This window comes from Primulina huaijiensis, chromosome 6, assembly GCF_012295235.1.
Source record: "Primulina huaijiensis isolate GDHJ02 chromosome 6, ASM1229523v2, whole genome shotgun sequence".
In the NCBI taxonomy this organism is placed as follows: Eukaryota; Viridiplantae; Streptophyta; class Magnoliopsida; order Lamiales; family Gesneriaceae; genus Primulina; species Primulina huaijiensis.
Window position 1 is genome coordinate 730289 of NC_133311.1, and position 24269 is coordinate 754557.

The 24269-nt window shown below is 32.9% G+C and overlaps 3 protein-coding genes, 1 long non-coding RNA gene and 1 other non-coding gene across 10 annotated transcripts; 4 read left to right on the top strand and 1 right to left on the bottom strand.

Moving 5' to 3' along the window:
- Positions 1-993: 993 nt before the first annotated feature.
- On the bottom strand, positions 994-3252 carry LOC140978910 (uncharacterized). The gene is made up of 3 exons (XR_012175660.1): positions 3081-3252; positions 1947-2146; positions 994-1353 (listed from the first exon to the last, which is right to left on the bottom strand). It is a non-coding gene; the product is annotated as an uncharacterized lncRNA (long non-coding RNA).
- A 7633-nt stretch (positions 3253-10885) lies between these two features.
- On the top strand, positions 10886-12588 carry LOC140978631 (uncharacterized). Its single transcript, XM_073443814.1, has one exon. The coding sequence runs from the start codon at positions 11338-11340 to the stop codon at positions 12550-12552; it is 1215 nt and encodes a 404-aa protein (XP_073299915.1). The 5' UTR covers positions 10886-11337; the 3' UTR covers positions 12553-12588.
- A 4919-nt stretch (positions 12589-17507) lies between these two features.
- Positions 17508-18268, top strand: LOC140978714 (histone H2AX). The gene is made up of 2 exons (XM_073443922.1): positions 17508-17789; positions 17897-18268. The coding sequence occupies exons 1-2, from the start codon at positions 17586-17588 to the stop codon at positions 18116-18118; spliced, it is 426 nt and encodes a 141-aa protein (XP_073300023.1). The 5' UTR covers positions 17508-17585; the 3' UTR covers positions 18119-18268.
- A 758-nt stretch (positions 18269-19026) lies between these two features.
- TRNAA-UGC (transfer RNA alanine (anticodon UGC)) lies at positions 19027-19099 on the top strand. Its single transcript has one exon. It is a non-coding gene; the product is annotated as a tRNA-Ala (tRNA).
- A 60-nt stretch (positions 19100-19159) lies between these two features.
- Positions 19160-24269, top strand: LOC140978950 (uncharacterized). 6 transcript variants are annotated; one of them, XM_073444208.1, is made up of 12 exons: positions 19160-19298; positions 19372-19471; positions 19553-19661; positions 19923-20011; positions 20163-20219; positions 20351-20459; positions 20532-20633; positions 20743-20807; positions 22502-22605; positions 22676-22740; positions 22841-22895; positions 23635-24266. In XM_073444208.1, exons 1-12 carry the CDS (start codon positions 19241-19243, stop codon positions 23793-23795), a joined length of 1074 nt encoding a protein of 357 aa, XP_073300309.1. In that variant the 5' UTR covers positions 19160-19240; the 3' UTR covers positions 23796-24266. The 6 variants fall into 6 exon arrangements, with proteins under 6 accessions (XP_073300309.1, XP_073300306.1, XP_073300311.1 ...); XM_073444209.1 differs by having other exon boundaries at positions 19171-19305; XM_073444205.1 differs by having other exon boundaries at positions 19372-19661; positions 23635-24267.

The following is a 24269-nucleotide window of genomic DNA, read 5'->3' on the forward strand; positions in this document are numbered from 1 at the left end:
ATTCAAAATCGTTGCTAATTTTAGCGACGTTATTCAAAACCGTAGCTAACAAAAATCCGTCGCAATATTTATGTGCGACGATTTTTTAAAAACCGTCGCAAATTGTAGCTTCAACAACGGAACATTTTAAAAGACCTACAACAACAGGGAAAAACCGTTGTCGTAGGCCTTTTTTCTTGTAGTGGTGTCATATAGTCAGGATCTTTTATCTTCTTCGATCGGTCTGTTCTTTGTTGAACGGTCTTCACAATAGATGATTTTTGATTAAACATAAAAATATCTTTTTCTTGTCCAATGTCGCTACCTACCTTATCGTTATCTCCATAATTTTTGTTCATTTTCACTTCGTCCACAACCACTCTCACAAAACTATTAAGTTCAACGTTGTCATCTATATTAATTTTTACTTTGTTGTCAACCACTTCATTCAAACTTTCAATAGCAGGATCAATATCCCCATCCACATCTTGTTTGGTATGACCTTCTACATACATATGTATGACATCCTTAAAGTCAGATCAGGTTGCATCATCTTTAACCGCTTCATTTTTTTTCCTTCAACAATTTAATCTCATTTTCAAACCATTTTATGTGACCCAACAATTTTCAATCATTGGATCGAGAATGAAATTGGAAGTAGAAGTGTTAATTTAGCATGCTAATTGGTTGAATAATATACTACTAATAAATTTGTTATCATGAATTACAAATATTTACCTCACTAATCCTCTCTATATCACCAATAAGTATTATTTCTTCTTGGAATATTTGATCGGCACTATCTAAACACAAAAAAGATAAATTTTAGATTTGATAATATATTTTAAAAAAATTGTAGAATGATATAGATTAATTTGCATAAACCTTGTTTGATCTCACATTCTCACATTCATTAATGCAGCATCTGCACTTTTAGATTAACGGAAATATTGCTCTTTCTCCACTTAAATAAACAAGAAAAGTAATGTAAAACACGAGATTCACCAAGCTTAGGAACTCTTTCACAGCTCCAAGCCTATACAAATATAATAATTATCATTTACTAACTCAACAGATAACACATATAAGCTTGAAAAAAAAGAAGAAAATATAATTACTTCAACTATGCAACCTCCCATATACTTTTTATCCTTTTTTTTTGCTGTAGAGAATCTAACGATCGAGAAATTCCTAGAAGTGAATGGCACCATGGTATTGCATCCAAAACAAAAGTTGTATGCCCCTACTTCAAAGCGTTTAAGCATTGCATGGACTCTTGAGGTGCTTATAGAAAGCTTTTGGATAATCCACCAAAGCGCGAGGAGGTGGAGCATTTATTCTCTTTAATTATATTTCACCCAATTTGGGAACCAACTGCTCAATTACAGATGAAAATTTTGTTAGAGAACACGTTGAGAAACCTTCTTTTGCAGTTGATCATCCAACGTCTCCATCATTATCATCTTTATTTTTTTGTCTTTGTCATTTTCAATCCACAAAATAAATAATTAGCAATGATTTTAACAAATATTTACACATATTAAGTTAATAAAAAACATAATGTCACATATTAATCTACAAAATACATTCAAAAGCCGTACCATAATATAAGAGATTAAACAATACAGGCTAAAACCATTTAAGCAAATATAGAGTTCATGTATTAAGTTTAAGTACAGTAGGTTCCCGTGATGACGCGCATGAGATTTCTACGTACCAACAATAAGTAATAGATCCTTCTCTCTTACTTGCAGTTCAAAGGCTCTAAATTGATGGAGGTAAGTGTTCCGTTTCACAAAGGTGTGGAATATGACACTTGCACACATTAACTCTCAAAAGACAAATTACCAGCAGCATGAGTTTACCTAGCCGAAACAACAGAAACCTCAAGCAGCCCACGTGCTGATAATTTGGTACAAACAAACATTTAGCCATTCTTGACACAACATAATGAAATATATATGTACCTTAAAAGAACTGATTCTGGTGGGTACGCCAGGAGGTAGCTCTTTCTGATTTGTATCAAAGGCTTCTATGTAAATAATATCATATCACTTTTTTGCAAAGTAAGCGCCTTTATACTGGGCAAATGATTTCCCTTTGGAAATTTGCAGATTAGTCTTTCATCAGAAGTCGATCTAATCGAGAATGGAAAGCAATCTTGCACCTGCAAACGCAATGTGCCAATCGTTATTGTGCTGTCAACGGATGGGAAAAGATGATGTTACCCCATGTTCTGCTCTCTCATCTGAATTATTGACTAAAGGGGCTCAAAACGAACCACTATCCGGAAGTGAAATCAGCCTACATACCGCTCTATCAAGTGAAAGTCTATTTCTGCTCATTGCCGGTCAAAAAACTCATGGCAAGGTTAAAAAGCAGGTAATTTAAGACATTAATGGTAGGATGTGAAGCCATGCATACCCTTATCATGTACCTCAATATTTTAGATCATGTTTAGAAGAAAACGTATTCCAATATTTACTTATCAGATGTGATCTTCGGTTCAATCGACAGGCCTTTTATAAAAACAAGTGACTAGATCCTTTAAAGACATGAATGGAAGAGGATTTGGATCCTCTGCTGCGTCTGAAAACACAGCACATGGTGATGTGCACTTTTTATATGTTTCCTCTTACAATTTTTCAATTTTATCTGACATTGTGTGAGGTCCATCAGATGATGAACTGATCATCTCGCATAAAAATGCACATCAGCAGGTGCTATGTTTTCAGCCTTCAAATCCAAAATTGGAAGCTAGTTAAAGAAACGTAACCATGCCGCATTTTTCAAAACATCATGGACATCACTTTATAATTCTTGTAGATATGGAGATTCTCACTCTCAAACACAAACTCGCACATAATATGAATTTCCACAAGCTACTCATTCAGAACTTAATGTGGCCCAAGTTATCTCCGTTGGTATTCATCTCAACTAGAAAAGAATTCAAATTGAAAATGTTGCGCTAAATTGTATTGAATGATAACAGATTCATTTCCATTAATTTATGCAATTGTCGCACAAAATTAACCCTAAATTGTATTTAATCAAGCAGATAGCATAAATTCAAGGTTCTTTGTGAAACTCATTGCTCTCACCGTTGCTTGCTGCCCTCTGGAACTCTTCCACCTCCGAAGGGATAGCTAGTGGTCGGGGTGGGATGCCGATGCTTTTGTCGAGGGCCAGCAAATTGTTTTGGTCAAAGGGGGAATGGCTGTGGTCGGGGCTGTCGCAATGGCTTGTGAACAAAACGACGTGACTTAATGAGACTATGAGAGGGAGAAAATGGTTAGTTGGGAGGGTCAGGAGAGGAAGTGAGGAAGAAAAAAAATTATAAAATGGTAATAAAGTAAAAATGGCACATGTAGTGAGTTGTTTGATCTAATACGTTAGNGGACTACTAAAATTTTTCTCATATCTTTTTTTATCATATTGTTTTCTTTTGTTATTTGTCATATTCTCTCAATAATGCATATATTTTATTATAATATTCAATTATTACAATCTTTTTTGAAAATTAATGATATGCAATTTTTTATTTAAAATGTTTTTTGATTATTATTTTCTTTCATGTAAATTGACAACAATTTCTACTGGATGTTTTTACTTTCCTAGTCACCTTTAATTTATGAGACACTTATACTTTATAACATATAAACTACACATTATTATTAGGAGTGAGCAAAATTTCGGTTAAACCTACTTAACCGACCGAACCGAGTCGATTCAGAAACTTGGTTCGGTTATTTCGAAAATTCGGTTTTCAAATTAAAAAAAATCGATTATATCGGTTAATTCGATTCGATTACAGTTTTCAAAATTTTGAAATCGGCTAACTGAATTAACCGATATAATAAATTTTATTATTTAATAAATTTTTATTATTTATCAATTTTAATATATTTTTTAATTTTTAATTTTAAAATCAGTCCTAATTCTAAAGAAAAATTTGTGATGTATGTGATTTTATGTTTTTATGCATTTGTGTAGAATGTAGTGTTCAAAAAATTACATATATAATTAAAGTTAAATCACAAATTTTTTTTAAAACTAATCGGTTAATTCGGTCACCAACCGAATTAACTGATTTTAATTCGGTTCGGCTTTCATCGGTTATGAAAATTAATTCGATCAGTTCGATTATTGTTAAATATTTCGGTTCGGTCCAGTTATGACTAATTCGGTTCGGTCGATAACAGAACCGACCGAATGCTCACCTCTAATTATTATAACAATTTATCATCACATAAAAAGTACTGATGGAATGATTTAAAAAAATATTGATTAAATGTTGTCATTTATTTGTAATTTATAATAATAATATTTTTGACAATAAATCATCTTTTTACTGATTCTTATGACACTTATTTTAATATTTCATATTAACTCATAAGTATAATTAGCACAATCAAATTACTAATGTCATATTGATATTATCTTCAGAAAAATAATATATTTAATTTTTTTAATTGTTCAAATATCTTAACGGGAACATTTGTGTACCCTTATCTTGAGAAAAATTCATTGCATTTATAAAGTTTGAACGGTAAATATAACTATATAATATAAATTTAATTTGGAAATTGAATTCATTGTATGACAAACACTTTTTCCATTTCTATTTTTTTGTGTAATCCAAATGAGTTGATATTTTTTCTCTTTTATCTTCTCCAATTCACTGTAAAAATTTATTAAAAAATATTTATATCTGGAAAAATATTTTTATTTATTGTTTTTCTTGTTTATATATTTTGTTATATGTGAACATATATTCTCTACTTCATTGTCTTAATTGCCATATATCTTTACTATATAATTTGTGTACATTGAAGATGATTAAGTTCATTTTGTAGTTTTTTATTACCGGGACTTAGGTTGATATATTAATATGTGATATACATAGATATAAGAATTTTAAAATTCAATTTATTCACAATGATTTTTCATAACAAATGCCAACTCAAAATAATAAAAATTAGGATTCATAATTATTTTAAATATGATATAAAAATAATATGTGGAAATTTTTTTTGACATTTTAGTTGCAAAATACAGTGATAAATGCATGTAAGTGCACTATTTCATTGTGGCAATTATAACTTTATTTAAATATCTTATTTCTCGCTCAATGATCAAAATTTGTTTATTTCTTATTTTGATTATCGATAAATCCAATATTTCATTTAAATATTTTTGTTAATGATATTTACATGAGTTTTATTGTATATTTATCCAATTTGAAAGGAATAAATTATAATTCAGTAAATAATAATATTTGAAAACTATAGAATGCTTCTAAATTTAAAAATCGAGTAACATGTAAGGGATCAATTCAAAACTAAAAGTTGATGCAACATGTTTCTTCTAGCTTTACAATCGAATAATATAGGATCGAGCGTTTTTCGCTTTACTAAAAGCTATAACTGATGGTAACTATGCAAGTCAAATCTTTAAATCATACAACAGCTCAAACGCCTACCCATCGTGGACAATTATTGTACCAAACAATTTATCTCCTAATAATTGCACCAATTGCAATCAATGAAAATCAAAGTCGTGATCTTGGCATGATACCAATTGTAGGCTCAAAAATTTACTGTTTTATCAAAACCTATAGATTATGATAACAGTGCCAATCAAATATTTTAAATAGTACAACAGCTCAAGCACAACATTTTATCCACTAAAAATATTGAAAGAATTGTTTATAAAATTTAATAAAAAAGTCAAAGTACATCATTTTCTGATTTCGAATAACGATCGCATTATTATTATGTTACAATGATAAATAAATTATTATTTTTAGTTTATCATCATAGTTTTTACCTCAATAAACACATTTTCGAATGTAGGATGTTAAATTTAATATTGACATTAGATAATTATAGTATTAATTCTAACATTCTTTTTTTATTCTTCTCATTACATTACTTTTTCTATCTTCAAATATATTAATCTATTTATTATTGTATACAAATTATAATAATTATATGGTTAATTGATCACATTTAAGATTAGATATTTAGAAAAAATTCTAATATATCTTTAAAAACCAATAGATGATGAAATTAAATTTGAAATCAAGAGAAAAATTAAGAAATTGTAGAACAATCCAGTGCATAAACTTTCGCTTTGTACAGTGACAAAACATAAGGTGAGATCAAGTGAGATACTTATATATATGAGTCTCATTCAACTTAGTCCATTATAATATTTTTATTAACTCACTTTGTCCTTTGTTTTTACTTCACTAACTTTGCAGTATGACTCATTCAAGCGTTAATTTTTTATTTTTTTAGTACATAGTGGCCTCCACTCTCACCGACTTCAATATTTAGAAGTCATTATTAGTAGTTTATAGGTAATAGACAATTATTTAGTTTTTATTTTCTGTCTTTTAATTAATTGTGTAATTTTTTATGTTCTACATAATTCATTTTTAGAATTTTTATAATCATGATTAGAAGTGTTGCACGCATACAATATAAAATTAATATATTTTAAAATGTTAAAATTGAAGTGTCGAATAAATGTATTAAATCATTATTTAAGAACTTTTGGAAAAACAATATACATCATAATTCAGATTTAAAGATTAACATACAAATAAATAATTACGATGAATATCTTATAAAATAAATGGTTTTAGCCCAAAAAGATTAAATATAATTATTGTAAATGAATTTTTCTTAATTAATTAGAAAATTTTCAACAAATGCGCTGAATTAATTAGAATATTTTCAATATAGTATATCGATAAATGTTTTTCATATGAGTTAGTGATTGAGTCCTTATGAACATTTAAAAACAATGTGTCTTTAGTTATAGTACCGATGTCTTATAATTTAAAATATTCAATGAAAAAAATTATCAAGAAAAAAAATTAATTGAGAAATTCAAGAATATGTGACTACTCAATTAGTTTAATTGACACGCTTTTTAGTTTGCTGATTTAATATATGTTAAATCCACAATCACTGATTTTGACAAGAATTCTTGTAGAATAAAATACAATTATAATAAATTACTTGATTGTATATGTAATAAAATTTTGTATATTTCATATATGTTTGATTTATTTTATTTATAAGGTTGAAATTTTATATCTTACAATATAAGATTTGTTATGCATCTTAACATTGATAAATTCACTAAAAATTTATATATTAATTTTCGCTACCATATAATTCTGGTTTCGCCCCAGAATTTTGTGTATTCGTTTGTTTGAATTTATTATTCCTCATTTTACCAAGATCCATATAAATATGTCAAACATGAAAGTGAATATTAATTTAAAGAGATGATAATATTTATATATTGTAATAAACATATTTATCACTCACGATACTTATAAAACTAACTTAAAAATAATATGTTGACGAACATATTGCCAGGAATCTAAAAATAGAACTCAAATATCAACTTTGACACTCAATTTTGAGTGACTACCAAAATGTCTCAACAACTCACAATTTTTGGACAAGATAGTAACATCACAATTTTGAAATCAAATTGATATTTTCCATTTTATATCAAGAATTCGTGATTGAAAATCGATAATATTAGATATTTAATATAAACTCGTGCGAGCTCATTTAGGCTCATCTTTAAATGAGTCGTCAAAATTTCAACCCAACTCACTTAAACTGTTTGGCGGTGCAGGCCAAACCGACAAACCCAACCCAAATTCACGGCTCAAATCACAACGATATTTTACAGTGTTTTATTTAAATAATTTATAAATATAAACCCCAAAAAAATTTCGGTTGCAAAAAACTTTAATTTAAACACATAAATTCTAGCAAACTGTCACATGAGGACATGAAAAAAATTAATAAGACACCAAAGAAAATTCATAATTCGATAATGAGTTACTTCTAAACTTTAATTAATTTAATTTACAAAATTAAAAGATAAATAAAAAATATAAATCATTGGATTAAAAATAACATATTATAATGTGGGTAGGCATAAAAAAACCAAACACTAATGTACATAATGAAAAGATATTATTGGATAAAAATAGCATATTATAACNTACAAAATATTTAAAATTTGATATTAATATATGATATTTGATTACTAAAAGTTTCAGATCAGACACTATATTATTTTTTAGTACTCAGACATGTATAAAAAAATTTGGCATTAATGACACATGTTTTTTCGGATGAAAATTATTACAAAACAATAAATATGTGGTACTAATATATATGATATTTCAATATAAATTTTTTCAGATCGAGTACTAATATATGATACAAACAATTATAATAAATATTAATATTAATATGATTATTTCGAGATACAATATTTACAAGTCACGTGGATATATCGTCATTAACACAACTAATAGAACTATTACAAGACAAAGTTTTGCGAGCTACGTGGATATATCGTCATTAACACAACTAATGGAGCTATTACAAGACAAAGCTTTGCGAGCTAAAATGTGAGCCACTTCGACGGCTTTTCATTCGCACATGTTGGATGGAATGAAAATTTGAAAACTCTAACATTGATTGGATTTCCCGTACATTATTTTAATTAGAATATTATGTGAAAATTATTTTATTATACAATTATAATTAGTTCTCCAATATGTTACGAATAGTTATTGACACAAAATTTGAATCTTTATCTTTTCCATGTGTAAACATATACTAGACATACAGTTCGTGATAATGATATTTGAATGGTGAAAGTGTGTCGTTAATTTTTTTTTCGCCCATAGTGTGTGGGCGATTTTGTGTGAGGAAGAGGGAATGAGAGAAATTTTGGTGGACAAAATTTTGTGTGCAAATATTGTGTTATTTTATATAACTCATAATCAAATAATGATAAATTTTGATTCTTGATCAAATCATGAATCCTACTTGAATCAAGACATTGTTATTTCATTATCTAAAATCTGAGTATGTACTTTTATACTCTTGAAAATATCGTGCATAATTAAATCATTATCAACTTTTGCTTATAATATATACTAATGCACCGACGCACGCGTTGCATGCTTGTATAATAATTTTTATAATTCATTTGATTTATATTTAAATGAGGATCAAAATATAATTATAAGAAATAGCGATGGACTACACTGTAATTTTGATATATAAATTAAAAAATAAATTCAAAAATAAAAGAATAAAAAAATAACTTCATTAAGAATTGAACATATAACCTAAACCCCAAAAAACAATGATTCTATCTGATGAACTACATATAACTTGCATTAAAATTTTAACATTTTATTAATATATATAATTATTAAAACAGACCATGACACCAAAGTAGAGACTCTTCTATAATTTTTCATGAGAATTTTGCGATTAGTAGTCACCGGTACTAATATTATTATCTAATTAATATATTCTAAATTTATTAAATAAATAATTACGAGCTCATTATAATTTCGATCGACGATCGGACAGCTTCGATATGTCGATGGTATAAATCTTGTTCATATAATGGAAAATGAAAATTTCGAATGACAAAATTTTACACTGATCCATTTTTTGGCGGCTGCTAATTATGTGAACTCCGTCACCAAAACAGACGGTTCCACTCTCCTCAATTAATTAGCAAATAAGTTAACTTTCACAACTTTCATTAAGTGTAATCAACTTATAAACTCTTTTATAAGTAATGTTTGATCCTCAAACTACAGTCTCCAAATTCACCTCATTGAACTTGACTATCTCAACGGTAACACAAAATCTAATAATCGTGTGACCATCAATGGTTCAAAAATACAATTAGCTATGAGTTCACAACTTCATGTGATTCAGAACAACGTTTTCATATTCGGGCTTATCCTAATTAGCCTCATTTTTTTTCAACTCATTGATCAAGAACATCAGAAGTCAAGTCTGATTGCATCAATCAGATCATGGTAAGAGAGTCTAGTAGCATCGCCTCATTATCTCTTATGTATCACTGATAATACCTGCAAGAACCTTAAGTTATAGTTAACGTACAATACGGTCCCTTCAACTCATATATCCCGATCGAATATGCAATCACTTGTGTATCGAGAGTTGCAAACGAATTCGATAACGATATAATGTATCTTTGAGTAACAACAGTAGGATGATATGTGCAACTAGGAAAACACATTTTCCTAAATCACGTGTCTTATTCTGGTCAGAGACTCCTTGCGCTATCAATCTATCATATCACATATGATATTTTCACTCATAGGTGACTGATGAATAATCGACTACAATGCACTGGCTACTAAGTATTTTGAAAAACTTTATGTTAATTACTTACAATTATTCTGAAACAAAATCTCAAATTTTAGATGAAGTCACCAATTCGATACTCAATAATAATAAACTTACTCCCCTAATATACAAATCGTAATTATGTTATACATCCACTCGACAGTGCATAAGTAATTATTGTTAGCAATATAAATCACCGTTCAAAATATATATATATATTTTTTAAGAATAACCTCCTTGTCTTTACAAAGAGGGTTGAAAGCATTAAAAAAAACTTATTAAACTTGTATTTCATAATATATCTTACATCTCGTACACACATTGCCTTATTATTTGGTGGGCGGAGACTTGATTAAATTTGTTTGGCACAATATTAGCACATAGTTCACCCAAAAAAATAAAAAATAAAAAATAAAAAATCTAATTGATGTGACGTCTATTTACCTCGTTACACATCTTTGTCAAGCACATAATATATATATATATTATCAACATCATCAAGATTCTATTGTTCATTGGATGTAATAACTAATACACTTGGTGGGTGATCCACCTCTGATTTGGTGGGCTTCTTCACCCGTTATATAATTATTTTTACAGTAATTTAGTAGTAACAAATAATCCACCTATCCTAATAAATGTTGTTTTGGTTATATATATATATAAAATAGAGATATATCTGGTGGATTGCCTGCCAGCAGAGCAACCAAAGCGTCAAAAGACAGCCTCGTATGCTTCCACATAGGCTCGGACTACCGTTTGCCCAGCCTAACCTCGAAGTGTACAACAAAAGACAGCCTCGTATGCTTCCTGCCATTCTCAATTTCCCCATTTTTCTTCATCTTCTACCACAAGCCAGACAGACCCAACAAAAAGAAGAAGAAATAGCATATTCTTGATCAACAGATATAGCATTTTTTTTTTATTGTTTTTGCAATTGCTGCTTTCATGTGAAGATAGTCAATTTCAGCTTCCTCTTTCTTCACTGCCTTTTAACATTTTTCTCTCAACTTTTGATGCTGTCTCCATCAAAGCTCTCACGTTTCCTCTTCACGATAAAGCACCACTTTCAGAATCCCTTTATAAGTCCCTCCAAATATTATTCTCGACTTTGCTTGAATCTGCAAGGATGAAGTGTTTTCTGAGGGGAAATGGCTGCTTCTGGTTCGTGTTTTTGGCCCATTTGGTTTTCTTTCTGAAATGTGGACTTCTGGTGCATGCAATGCTGGATCCGATTGATTTCTTGGCGCTGCAGAATGTTCGTAAAAGGTTGGAGGATTTGCCGGGGTCGAATTATTTTGGCTCCTGGGATTTCACTTCGGACCCGTGTGGTTTCTCCGGTGTTTATTGCGACGGAGATAAGGTGGTTGCTCTCAATCTCGGTGACCCCAAAGCCGGGTCCCCGGGTCTGACGGGTAGACTTGATCCGGAGATTGGGAAACTCTCATCAATGGCGGAATTTACCGTTGTCCCCGGTCGGATATTCGGCTCTCTGCCCGATTCCCTGTCTCAGTTGAAAAACCTCCGGTTTCTTGCCGTCAGTCAGAACTTCATCACCGGAGAAATCCCGTCGAGTCTAGGCCAGCTCCAGGGACTCCAGACTCTTGATCTTAGCTTCAATCAGCTCACCGGGAGCATCCCAAATTCCATCGGAACCCCGCCGGCGTTATCCAACATCATCCTCTGCCACAACAAGCTATCCGGTTCAATCCCACCTTTCGTCTCCCAATCCTTAACTCGAATCGACCTCAAACACAACAACTTATCCGGTTCGATTTCCCCAACCGGACTCCCTCCTTCCCTCCAGCACCTTTCGCTGTCATGGAACCAGCTCACCGGGCCGGTCGACGTGCTCTTGACCCGATTGAACAAACTGAGCTACATCGACCTCAGCATGAACCGATTCACCGGATCCATTCCCCCGGAGATATTCACCTTCCCAATAGCCAACCTCCAACTCCAGCGAAACCAATTCTCCGGCCCAGTACGCCCCACCAATCTGGTCACCATCCCGACCATTGATCTCAGCTACAACCGCCTCTCAGGCGAGATTTCACCGATGTTCTCCACGGTTCAGAAGCTGTACCTGAACAATAACCGGTTCATGGGCCACGTCCCCGCCAACTTCGTGGACCGGCTATTGGCTTCCAACATACAGATACTGTATCTGCAGCACAATTACTTGACCGGAATCGAGATCAATCCGACGGTGGAGATTCCGGTCAGCAGCTCTTTGTGTCTGCAGTATAATTGTATGGTGCTGCCCGTGCAGACCGCTTGCCCGCTTAAAGCTGGGAACCAGAAAGCCAGACCAACATCTCAATGCATCGAGTGGAAAGGGTAATTGGGCAATTTAGTCTTTTCACGTAGGAGGGTATAATCGGAANCTCCTGTAATTAAGAAAACACGCATCTTTTATATCAACGTTTGACTTGGTTTTGTGAGGTCATTGTCTCAAAGTTATAATGTACTAAATGTTCATTCATCGTGAAAAAAAATTAAATATTTATTTTGATATGTAAAATACTTATTTTGGAGTTCTAGATATTTGATTTGATTCTTTGAATATTCTAAATATATAAGAAAATATTAGATTTTTGAGCTATCAACATAAATTCAGTAATTGTTAGTATTTTCATTGAAAATACATTAAGATGACTTATTCATGTCATCTAATTTTTGAAAAAACATTGTGTGTCACTTATCATGGAATTAGAAATAATACTTATTTTGACCGATAAAGTACCTATCTTGGGGTACCAGATCTTTGATTTGGCTATTTGAATATTTCAAATGTGTAAGAAAATACTTGAGTTTCAATGATTATTGAGTGAATTTTGATGGTGTCATTTGTGAAGTTAAAATGTGATACTTAAATTAATACAAATAAGACATAATTGATTCCACAAATACTTGATTTTACCATTTTAATACTCAAATTCGATTATTTGAGAATGTCAAAATTAATAATTTGAAGTTAATATTGGATATGCTTTGATGATGAGATTTGTGAATTAAAAATATTATACTTAAATTGGTACAATTAGTACATAATTTGATCTCACATATATTTGATTTTACCCTTTTTATACTCAATTTTTATGGGATATCGAAAAAAATATAGTTTCAAGTAATATTGAGTGACTTTTGATGTGTCATTTATGAAATTAAAATGTGATACCCAAATTGATACAAAAATATATAATTCGAGTCTATCCATACTTGATTTTATTCCCTAAATACTAAAATTAAATTAATTTTTTATGTCAAAATATATCGTTTGAAGGTAATATGGAGTTTCCATTGATGATGACATTCCTGAAATAAAAATGAGATATCTAAATTAATACAAATAATATATAATTCGAGTCGAGGAATACTTGATTTTAACATTTGAAGACTCAAATTTGATTATTTGACGATGTCATAAAATATAGTTTGAAGTTAATATTTTCTATGGTGTCATTCGTAAAGTAAAAATGTGATACATAAATTGGTACAAAGAAATTCAAGTTACAAATATTTGATTTTACCCCCTTAAATACTCATATTCGATTATTTGAGAATGTCAAAAAATATAGTTTGAAGTTAATATTGAGTGACATTCGGTAATGACATTCGCGGAGTAAAAACGTAATACTTGACTTAATAGCAATAATAATACCTAATTCAACTCTATGGATATTATCGAGTGGCATTTGGTAATGGCACCAACAAAAGCTATTAATTTCAAACTACTTTTTTTACATTCATGAAGTAAAAATGAGATACCTAAAAATGTGACGCATTACTTATTTGATAATGACATCCGTGAATTAAAAATATGATACCTAAAAATGTGACATTAAAAATGTTTAATTTGACATCCCTGATAATCGGATATGAGTATTTATGGGGTAAAATCAACTATATGTAACTCGAATTATGTTTTCTTTATACCAATTTATGTATCACATTTTTACTTCACGAATGACACCATAGAAAATATTAACTTCAAACAATATTTTTTGACGCCATCAAATAATCAAATTTGAGTTTTTAAAGGGTAAAATCAAGTATTTCCGGACTTGAATTAGGTATTATTAGTATTAATTTAAGTATCACATTTTTACTTCACGAATATTATCATCAAAGACCACTCAATATTACCTTCAAACTATATATTTTGACATAAAAATTAATTAAATTTTAATATTTATGGAGTAAAATCAAGTATGAATATACTCGAATTAGATACTATTTGTACCAATTTAGGTATCACATTTTAAGCTCACAAATGACACATCAAAAGTCACTCAATATTACATGAAACAATATTTTTTATATCCAAAAATAATCAAAATTGAGTCTTCAAAAGGTAAAATCAAGTATATGTAAGATCGAATTAGGTACTATTTGTACCAATTTAGGTACCTCATTTTTAATTCACAAATCGCATCATCAAAGGTACTCAATATTAACTTCAAACTATATATTTTGACATCTTCAAATAATCTAATTTGAGTATTTAAAGGGTAAAATCAAGTATTGTGGACTCGAATTATGTCTCATTTGTATTAATTTGGTTATCACATTTAATTTGCATGCCACGCCCGATCAGGTTCATATCATATTGATTTTGGATCTATGCTACGAATCTTATTGTTATATGACTGTGTGATTCTTAAACAACGTCAGTGTCGATGCACCTCAATCTTTGTTTCCTTTTATGATCGGGTATCGTGTGACACTAGCTGGATCAACGAAGCAATGTGTGTTGTTTCCAGAACGGTGATAGTACAAGATCGTAGTTAGTATGTGTGACACCAACTAAATCTTCCGGAGTAGTGTGTGCATACTGTGGCGACTGTATGAGCATGATATTCCAGAGTTTGATCCATGTTTACCACAACACTCATGTTTCGTGCATTGCATAAAGACCTATATACTCATACATTACGTATCGAGCATTCGTTGCTCATGTCTCTGTTTTTATCATGGACATTCCATTCGACATGGCAGTTTGCAAATTGTTCTATAGTTAGTTCAGAGTTCAGTTGGTGACCAGAACCTCTGAGCAGAGGTTACCGTTGGTTTAGTTTAATTGTATTTATGCTTTCTGCTTTATTCAGTTGGGTCATATAATTTTATTATTCAGCTATTCAATTAGTTTATGTTGTATTTCTTATTATTATTATGAACACTTTTGTTGTACCCTCGGGTTTGAATCAATGGCTAGATTATGGGAGAGTACAAATACTTTGGTTTTAGGTAAGACTAGGTCTCTTGTGAGACGGTCTCACGAATTTAATCTGTGAGACGGGTCAACCTTACCAATATTCACAATAAAAAGTAATACTCTTAGCATAAAAAGTAATATTTTTTCATGGATGACCCAAATAAGAGATCCGTCTCAGAAAATACGACCACAAATTTTTGTCTTTAGGTAATGATCCAAACGAAAAAGACGAACACATAGAATTCGTTGAAGAGAATGACGTAGAAGAAGATGATTTGAGATGTCAATACGTATGACTTGAAGATGTAATTAATTATTTTATATATAAAAAAATAGAAACACGGCCTTGGACTCGGGGCCTCAATTTCCTACATTATTTTCCAAAATTCCCTATTTTCGAGCCCACCAATTAATTCACACCTAAAAGCATAGATCAATTTATGAGAATTTTATTTATCTATTTCGACCAAGTCCTAAACCCATTAGAATCACAAAATCATTGACGTTCCATGATTACCTAAATATCCTCTACTCTATCTCCACACCAATTTCTTGCACCTTGTTTTCTCTACACGATACGGCCTCTACTTCTTCACATTAAATTCTACAATAAATTACCAAAAACTAATTCGCATGCAATTAAATTGATTATATAAATTAAGAGAAAACGAACATAAGTTTTGGTCGATTCTATCATTAATTTGATAATTGTTGTAATAATATCCATATGTATTCAAATCTTCACTATTGAAAATTCAATTCATATTTTACCATATGATTTAGAGCTGTAAAAATGAGCTGAACTCGTCGACTTAGCTCGCTTATCTGATAAGCGGATTGAGTTGATAATATTTATCCCGCTTAAATGGCAGGTCGATCCTTCCCTCCCGCCCCCACCAAATAGTGTGTTGTGACGGGTTGCAGACCAACCCACCTTAACTTTCCTAATATAACTAAAGAATGGTTAGACCCATCATGTATATTCAAATATGTGAGTTGAGTTGACAAAACTCTATTATGATTAGTTAAATAGAAAACAAACTTCATAACTCAACCCTTATTAAGTAAACAATCTCATACAAATTGTAATGATTTAATTCAATGGTAGTAAAATAAATAATATTTTTTGGAATTTACTTGAAGTTGATAGAATAAATATCATACTAGGCAAAAACGACGGTCTCACGGATTGTATTTTGTGAGACGGATCTCTTATTTGTGTCATCAATGAAAAAGTATTGCTTTTTATGCTAAGAGTATTACTTTTTATTATGAATATCGATAGGATTGACATGTCTCACAGATAAAGATTCGTAAGACCGTCTCACAAAAAAACCTATTCATCATACTATTACATAAATAATACTGGGGATCTTTCATTTATGGGCTCTGAGACGACAACCTCTCCTGAAGTACGGACCTGACTATCAGATGGGTTAATTGTACTTATCTATATTGCAAAGTAATCTTCCTTAAACTTAAGACCATTGACCGCACCTTGCTACCTTACATTTTATCCATCTTTGAAAAACCTTTTTGAACTTTACAATAATTGCTAATTATCCATTCTATCTGTATCATATTATTGACAATAATTTTCTTAGCAGTAATTTTTTATGTTCGTTTTAAACGAATGAACTAAATATATTATTTTTTTCCTACACATTTTAGGGTTAAAATTTTAGGTGTATACAGATAAAAATATCCTAAGATTGTATATATTTTAAATAAAAAGTATGTGTATATATTTATTCGAATAGAAACAATTAAAACTCGAACTCGATTTTTAAGCTCGGTGAAGTCAAAAGGATTGAATTTTCAAGGACGGAAAATACAACATGGGCTATAAATGTAGATTGACATCACTCGTGCTTTAGAACCTATGATGGGCTTTTTCATTGGGCCATTGAATAAAAAAAGGTTCCGCGCGCCAAAAATTGTTCCATCCGCGCAAAAAATTCAAACCTTTTTGCCAAGTACGCTACTGATGATACCTGTGCCAGCGTGGCGATCCGCGTCTCGTTACATCAACCAATGGGATTGCGTTGGTCTGCTGTCACCTGTTCTATATAAATCCCTTGTATCGACTACTAATCTACGCTTCGAATTTCATCGCCTCCGAATTCGATTGTTGGGAAGTTTTAGGGTTCCTGAATCAGATGAGTTCTACCGCAGCAGCCACCAGCAAGGGCGGCCGGGGCAAGCCCAAGGCCTCCAAGTCCGTCTCTCGTTCATCGAAAGCTGGCCTCCAGTTCCCCGTCGGCAGAATCGCTAGGTTTCTCAAGGCTGGAAAGTACGCCGAGCGTGTCGGCGCCGGTGCTCCTGTTTATCTCTCCGCCGTGCTTGAATACCTAGCTGCTGAGGTAGCATTTTTTTTATTATTCACTTTTTAAAATTCATTTTGGTCTTCGAGTTTGGTTTCTAGATCGATTCGTTCGGTTGATGGATTTTGGTTTTTCTTTCGGTTTAGGTTTTGGAACTTGCGGGGAATGCGGCGAGGGACAACAAGAAGAATAGAATTGTGCCGAGGCACATACAATTGGCTGTCAGAAATGACGAGGAATTGAGCAAGCTTCTGGGGAGTGTGACCATTGCGAACGGCGGTGTTTTGCCCAATATTCATCAGAATCTCTTGCCGAAGAAGGCTGGGGGACGAGAGAAAGAGATTGGGTCTGCGTCTCAAGAATTTTAGGACTTTGTTTTGCGTTTGGGTGTTTATTTAGACTGCGGGATATACATTTCTGTTTAAGTAATATGGATCCATGGTTGTCTGTGAAATTGGGTCCATGCAAGGCTCCGACTTTTGATTTGGTTTAATACAATGTTAATGCTATATTGGGTATGTGTCAATTTATTTTTAAATTGATTGGATTTTTGATGATATTTGTTGGATCTTGTTTTCGCTGTTTGATTGTTAATTTGGATGGCCGTGGAAACTTCTTGAAATTGTAAGATAACTTGTCTTGAAATTTATGATTCAATTTCAAGATTCTTGATCAGAAAGTTTGGGATTTTTTCGTACTTGGAATCTTGGAAACTCACAACTGGTAGAATGATATGACAGAAAAGTATGGAGGAAACCAGGATGTATGGTTGTGTGCTTAAGCGGAAAAGAAGCATTGTCACGAAATAGAAACACATCTGGTTCATGAAAAGCTATGTGTGGAAACAAAGTCCGTCGGATACAAGTATCCAACTTCGACTCATAGATAGGCTGTCGGTAACTAGAAATTTAAAGACCGAGTGTCATCATGACGTAATTTCTCAAGTGTGTGTGACTTGGTACCATTTGTTTCCATCAATTTCGCAGTCGGGTAATTATGAGATTTTTGCACCATCGTAGGCGGGGCTCGTGGTGATGTCTGTTCTACCATGTGCAATGAAAAATTAGTGGGTGGGAACAGTATCTGCTGAGCTGAATAAAAAAACAAGTAATAATAGTAGAAGCATGGAACATCCAAAGGGAACGTAGAACAAGTAATGACAGTAGAAGCATTGAACATCCGAAGGGGATGTGGAACAAGTAATGATCTTGGAAGCATTAAACTTCCAAAGGGAATATAGAACAAGTAACAATAGTAGAAGCATTGAACATCGAAAGGGGATGTAGCTCAAATGGTAGAGCGCTCGCTTTGCATGCGAGAGGCACGGGGTTCGATCCCCCGCATCTCCAATTGCTTTTGTTTTTCATTTTCTTTAAATTTAAATTAAAATTGCCTGAAAAGCGCTATTATTCGAAGAATGCGACTCTTACATAATTAATTCTGTGCGTTGATCGGTGGTCCTGGAGTGGGAGAGCTTCAGAATTTTATCAATGGCGGTTCCTCTTTTCAGTCTCACTCCCGACTTGATTGTTTCAAGACTCTGCTTAGGTATCGTGTAATCTCAAATTCTGCCTTCTCCCTTCCAAGAATTGTTTACATTTTCGTTTTTGTGCTACTTCAGGGACGATGACTTTTGGTGAGCAGAACTCATTGCCGCAGTCTTTTCAACTTCTGGACAGAGCCTTCCATTCTGGGATCAATTTCTTTGATTCAGCCGAAATGTACCTCTGCTTTCAATATTTCTACATTCGCACCTTTACTGTTCCTTTACTTTTCAATTGCCTTGTCTTGTCTTGTCCAAGGTATCCGGTTCCGCAGCGGGCAGAAACTCATGGGAGAAGTGAGGAATATCTCGGCCGTTGGATTCGAACCCGGAAAATTCCTCGCCATCAAGTTGTACTTGCCACAAAGGTTTCGTAGCCCAATTTTCTGTTGGGCCTCACTTTGTTTGATCAAAAAGCTAAATTATTAAGATTATGTGATGAAAAATTCTTGTGATTAAGCTCAAATTTTGGATAGTGGGCTTTGTCAAATGCTGATTTGACTTTTTCAATGGGATGGTGCAAAAATCTGTGCTGATATTATTGATGAAATAAAAGTAACCAAATTGATATATCACCGAGTTTTGCTGCCTGAACAAACTTTGCTAAAAATTGATCTGTGTGGAGACAGGTTAGTGGGCCATCGGGACAAATGACTTGGATTCGAGATGGACCAGCAAGTCTTGATTCCTGGAATATAACTGAGGCCATTGACGGCAGGTCTCCCCAATTCATCCTTTCATTTTTATTCCAGTCCATCCTTAAATTTTAACCGAAGTTATTTCTTTTGTCATCTCAGTACTTTTTCATGCTGGCTTCATCTCGCATTTGAATGTTTAATGTTGCCTGACAAGATGATGTACTTTTGCAGTTTGACACGCTTACGAAGTGACTACATTGATTTGTATCAAATTCATTGGCCTGATCGGTTAGTATATTAGCTCTATTTTATAACGTGATCCAAATTAAGATATGTGATGCCTAAATTTGTAGCTTCTTTTTCCCAAGAAACACAAAAGCAATTTACTGATCAATTTTGTGGACAAGCCTTCTTTCCAGCTATGTGCCGATGTTTGGAGAAATTGAATATGATCCCACTAGAAGTTTTTCTTCTGTTAGTATCGAGGAACAACTTACTGCTCTACAAAAAGCTATTGATGCTGGTAAGGTTGGTGGTTATATTACAGCAAACCTTTTTGAAGCCATGTTCTTTTTAATGGAGTTAAAATTTCACTTGCAGATAAGATATGTTGGGCTCAGCAATGAAACACCTTATGGTCTCATGAAGTTCCTTCATGTTGCTGAACGTATCTCTATCCGTGTTAGAATAGTATCTTTGCAGGTATTGTATGATTTAATAATAGTGACGATTATTTTCTTTTTCTTCACCATTACCTCCTCTTTCTCACATTTTATTGTAACTGAACAATTTAGGACATTTTTGTTTTCAGAACTGTTATAATCTTCTTTGCCGCAATTTTGATTCGGGGTTGGCAGAATGCTGTAGTCATGAAAGGTGTGTGTGCACAATTTGATGATCATCAATCTCACAGTTTATTCAAATTTTTTTTTAGCTTGAAATAATCCATTTTGTTTGGTTCATATAACAAAGTATATGTTGTATAAAGCTTCACAATGTTGATACCTCAATTTTTCATCATCTAGTTCTATAGAACAATATGGTAGACGATGTAAGGAGAAATAATTATCTTATTTTTTCTTTTCTAAAAAAAGACCTGGATTCCACATTTTATATACATCAAGAAAATAAAATCAAATCCCACCAAATCGGAAAAATATCCTATCATACAAATAATATAGGATTCTTAGTTAGGATATCTGCAACTTGTAATAGGCTTGAAACAAATGAAATTCAAATAGTTCTTTCTTAAGTTCTCTTTTATAAAAAGCTTGTCAATTTCGATATGTTTTGTTCTCTCATCAAGAACTGGATTGTGGACAATGCTAGTGATTGCTTTGTTGTCACAGTACATCTTGATAGGAAGCTTCGGAATCATTTTTAAATCCTCCATGACTTGTTTAAGCTACAATACTTCGCACCCCTTGTGCCATAGATCTGAATTCTGCTTCTTGCAACTACTCCTTGTTTTTTGCTTATCCATGTTGTTAAGTTGCCCCACACTAATGTGCAATAACCAGAGGTTTATCTCGATCAGTGACTGACCCTGCCCACGGCGAGTGCATAAATTGGCTCACCATACTTACTGCGAAGACAATGTTCGGGCTTGTATGGTATAGATAGATCAATCTCCCAACAAGTCTTTGATATCTTCTTGCATCCATTGCAGCGCCATTGTTGATATCTCCTAGCTTCTTATTGGCTTCTATGGGAGTATCTAATGGTTTGCATTCACTCATCCCTGTCTCCTTCAGGAGGTCGAGAATGTGTTTTTTTTGGGACACCATGATTTCCCTTTTAGACCTTGCTACTTCCATTCCAAAGAAGTACTTCAACTACCCCAGGTCCTTTATTTCAAACTCTCTTGCCAAGTTTTCCTTTAACCTGTTTGTCTTTTCTATATATTCACATGTCCATATTATATCATCAACATAGACAATTAACACTGAAATCTTTCCACTATTGGACCTTTTTGTTAAGAGGGTGTGATCTGATTGTCCTTGACTGTAGCCTTGACTTCTCACAATTGTGAACCTCTCGAACCATGCTATGAGAGACTGTTTCAGTCCATAGAGTGATTTCTTTAGATTGCGCACCTTTGTTCTAAATTGATCAGTAATTCCAGGTGGTGGTTTCATGTACACTTCTTCTTTTATATCATCATTTAGAAAGACATTATTCACGTCTAGTTGATTTAGTGGCCAATCAAGATTAGTAGCAGCAGAGAGAATGACTCGAACTCTATTGAGTTTTGTCACTGGAGAGAATGTTTCTGTGTAGTCAACTCCATATGTTTGGGTGAAGCCTTTGGCATCCAGCCGTGCTTTAATAATATTGGATCCTAGTTCAGAATAGAGCTTATCAAATCCTAACTACTTCGACAAGTTCATGTAATGAAATTTTATCTTGGGATTGATTATTTCCTTTTGACTTCTTCGTACTTTTATTTATGAACCTCATGTTTGACCTCTGCTGACGCGGTACTATTTCGATGCGTTACAAAAAAAAAAAAAAAATTATATAGCCTTATCAGAGATGGGACATTTCTTTTTTTGTGACATATTCTTTAGGGTATGCTTACTGGCATACAGCCCTTTGGCTATGGGCATTCTGTCTGGGAAGTATCTCTCTCTTGATGGAGGTCCAGCTGAAGCTCGTCTGAATCTTTTCAGAGGTTTTTTTCCTACCTTTTTTGTGGGATTGTGTAACTGCTAATTTGTTTCTGATAAAATTGTCTCACTTAGGGAGGTATGCCGAAGGGGAGTCAAGATACAGCCTTTCACATTCTACTGTAAAAAAAGCTACCGATGTGAGTACAATTTGACAAAATTGCCTCCTCATTAGTCTGTTAGTAGCTACTGCAAAGATTCCCACAAGTCTCTACTAATTGAAATCTTGAACTGTCGCAGCTGTATGTCAACATCGCCAAGAAATATGGCATTCGTCCCGTCTCTCTCGCAATAGGTAAGTAATATTTGAGCATGAAATTTGTCTTGCATATTATATGGTTCTTATAATACCTCATTACCTGTAGGCTAAAATGGTAACATTTACTCATTATACTTCCACCATGATATGTTGGCTTTTCTTGGATACAAGACTAATATATTATTGACAGATGATGTTGCATCCTTGTGAGTTCCACAGATTTTTAATGTCATTACCAAGTGTCCTTTTCACTCTGTAGACGTTGAGTTTTTTCATTAGATTTTGGTGCTAATGCTTAGAAATATAGAACAGTTCTGAGAACACTAGGGTACATGAGGATCCTGATGGTAAACCATCAAGAGGAAAGGTAAATATAGTCCAGTGTAGTGAAATGAAGGGTATGAATTTTTGGCGCTGTGCAAATCATTTATTATTTTGAAAGGCTATTAGAAATTTTGCAGGAATGAACGCTTGCCATTGTTTTAAAAATTGTGGCTGTTAATAAAGTGTGAACTTAATATTTTAAACACTCAAGTTTTTCGAATCTTTTGTTGTGCAACATCTATAGAGATTTTCCAATTAAGGGTGGAGACACCATACTCTCCAATTAATTCGAATTTTAAGTAGTCGGGTCAGTATGCATGTTATGCACAAACTAGTAACATGTTTCCTATTTCCTCATTTGTTGATAAATGATAATGCTGTCCTAGAATTGTAGTAGTCCAATGGAGAATACCCCCCACGCCGAATTCTAACGTTTAAAGAATCTGCACAGCCTTTGTTTTGCGACACCCTCTTGTGGCCAGCGTTGTATTTGGTGCTACTAAGATCTGGCAACTCCAAGAGGCACTCGACGGTTGCAAGGTGGATCTTATTCCGGAAATAGTTACCGAAATCAACAGGGTTCACTCGGCATTTCCGAATCCATGTCCCTGAAAGACGTCTAATCTTTTTTGGACCATCAACCCCATTTTCGGATTTTCCCCACTCCCATCATCAACTCACATGGCCACAAAATGAGGGGAGAAAGAGCTCTGAGCTTCATTTAATGATCTTAGACGACGACTTGTTGGTGGCCGAGTGCAATTATGCAAAGCCTGTATTTAATGCCATCTTGTGTTCAAGTTTTAACAATACAGCGTTACTGCCAGTAAAAGCTCGCAGCTGTTATTGAAGGGATCACGCATTTTCTAGCTAAACAACATGCATAGAATTGATGGGTTTGTATATCGATGGTCGAGTCGAATTGATTTTCTAGCCAAACAACGTGCATTGAATTGATGGGTTCGTATAAAGTGAAGCTAATGATGTAAGCAATTAGGGATGTAATCGAGCCGAATTCTTGCATTTAGCTTGATTCATTTATAATCAAGTCGAGTTCGAGTTTTATTCAACGAATATGTTTAAGAT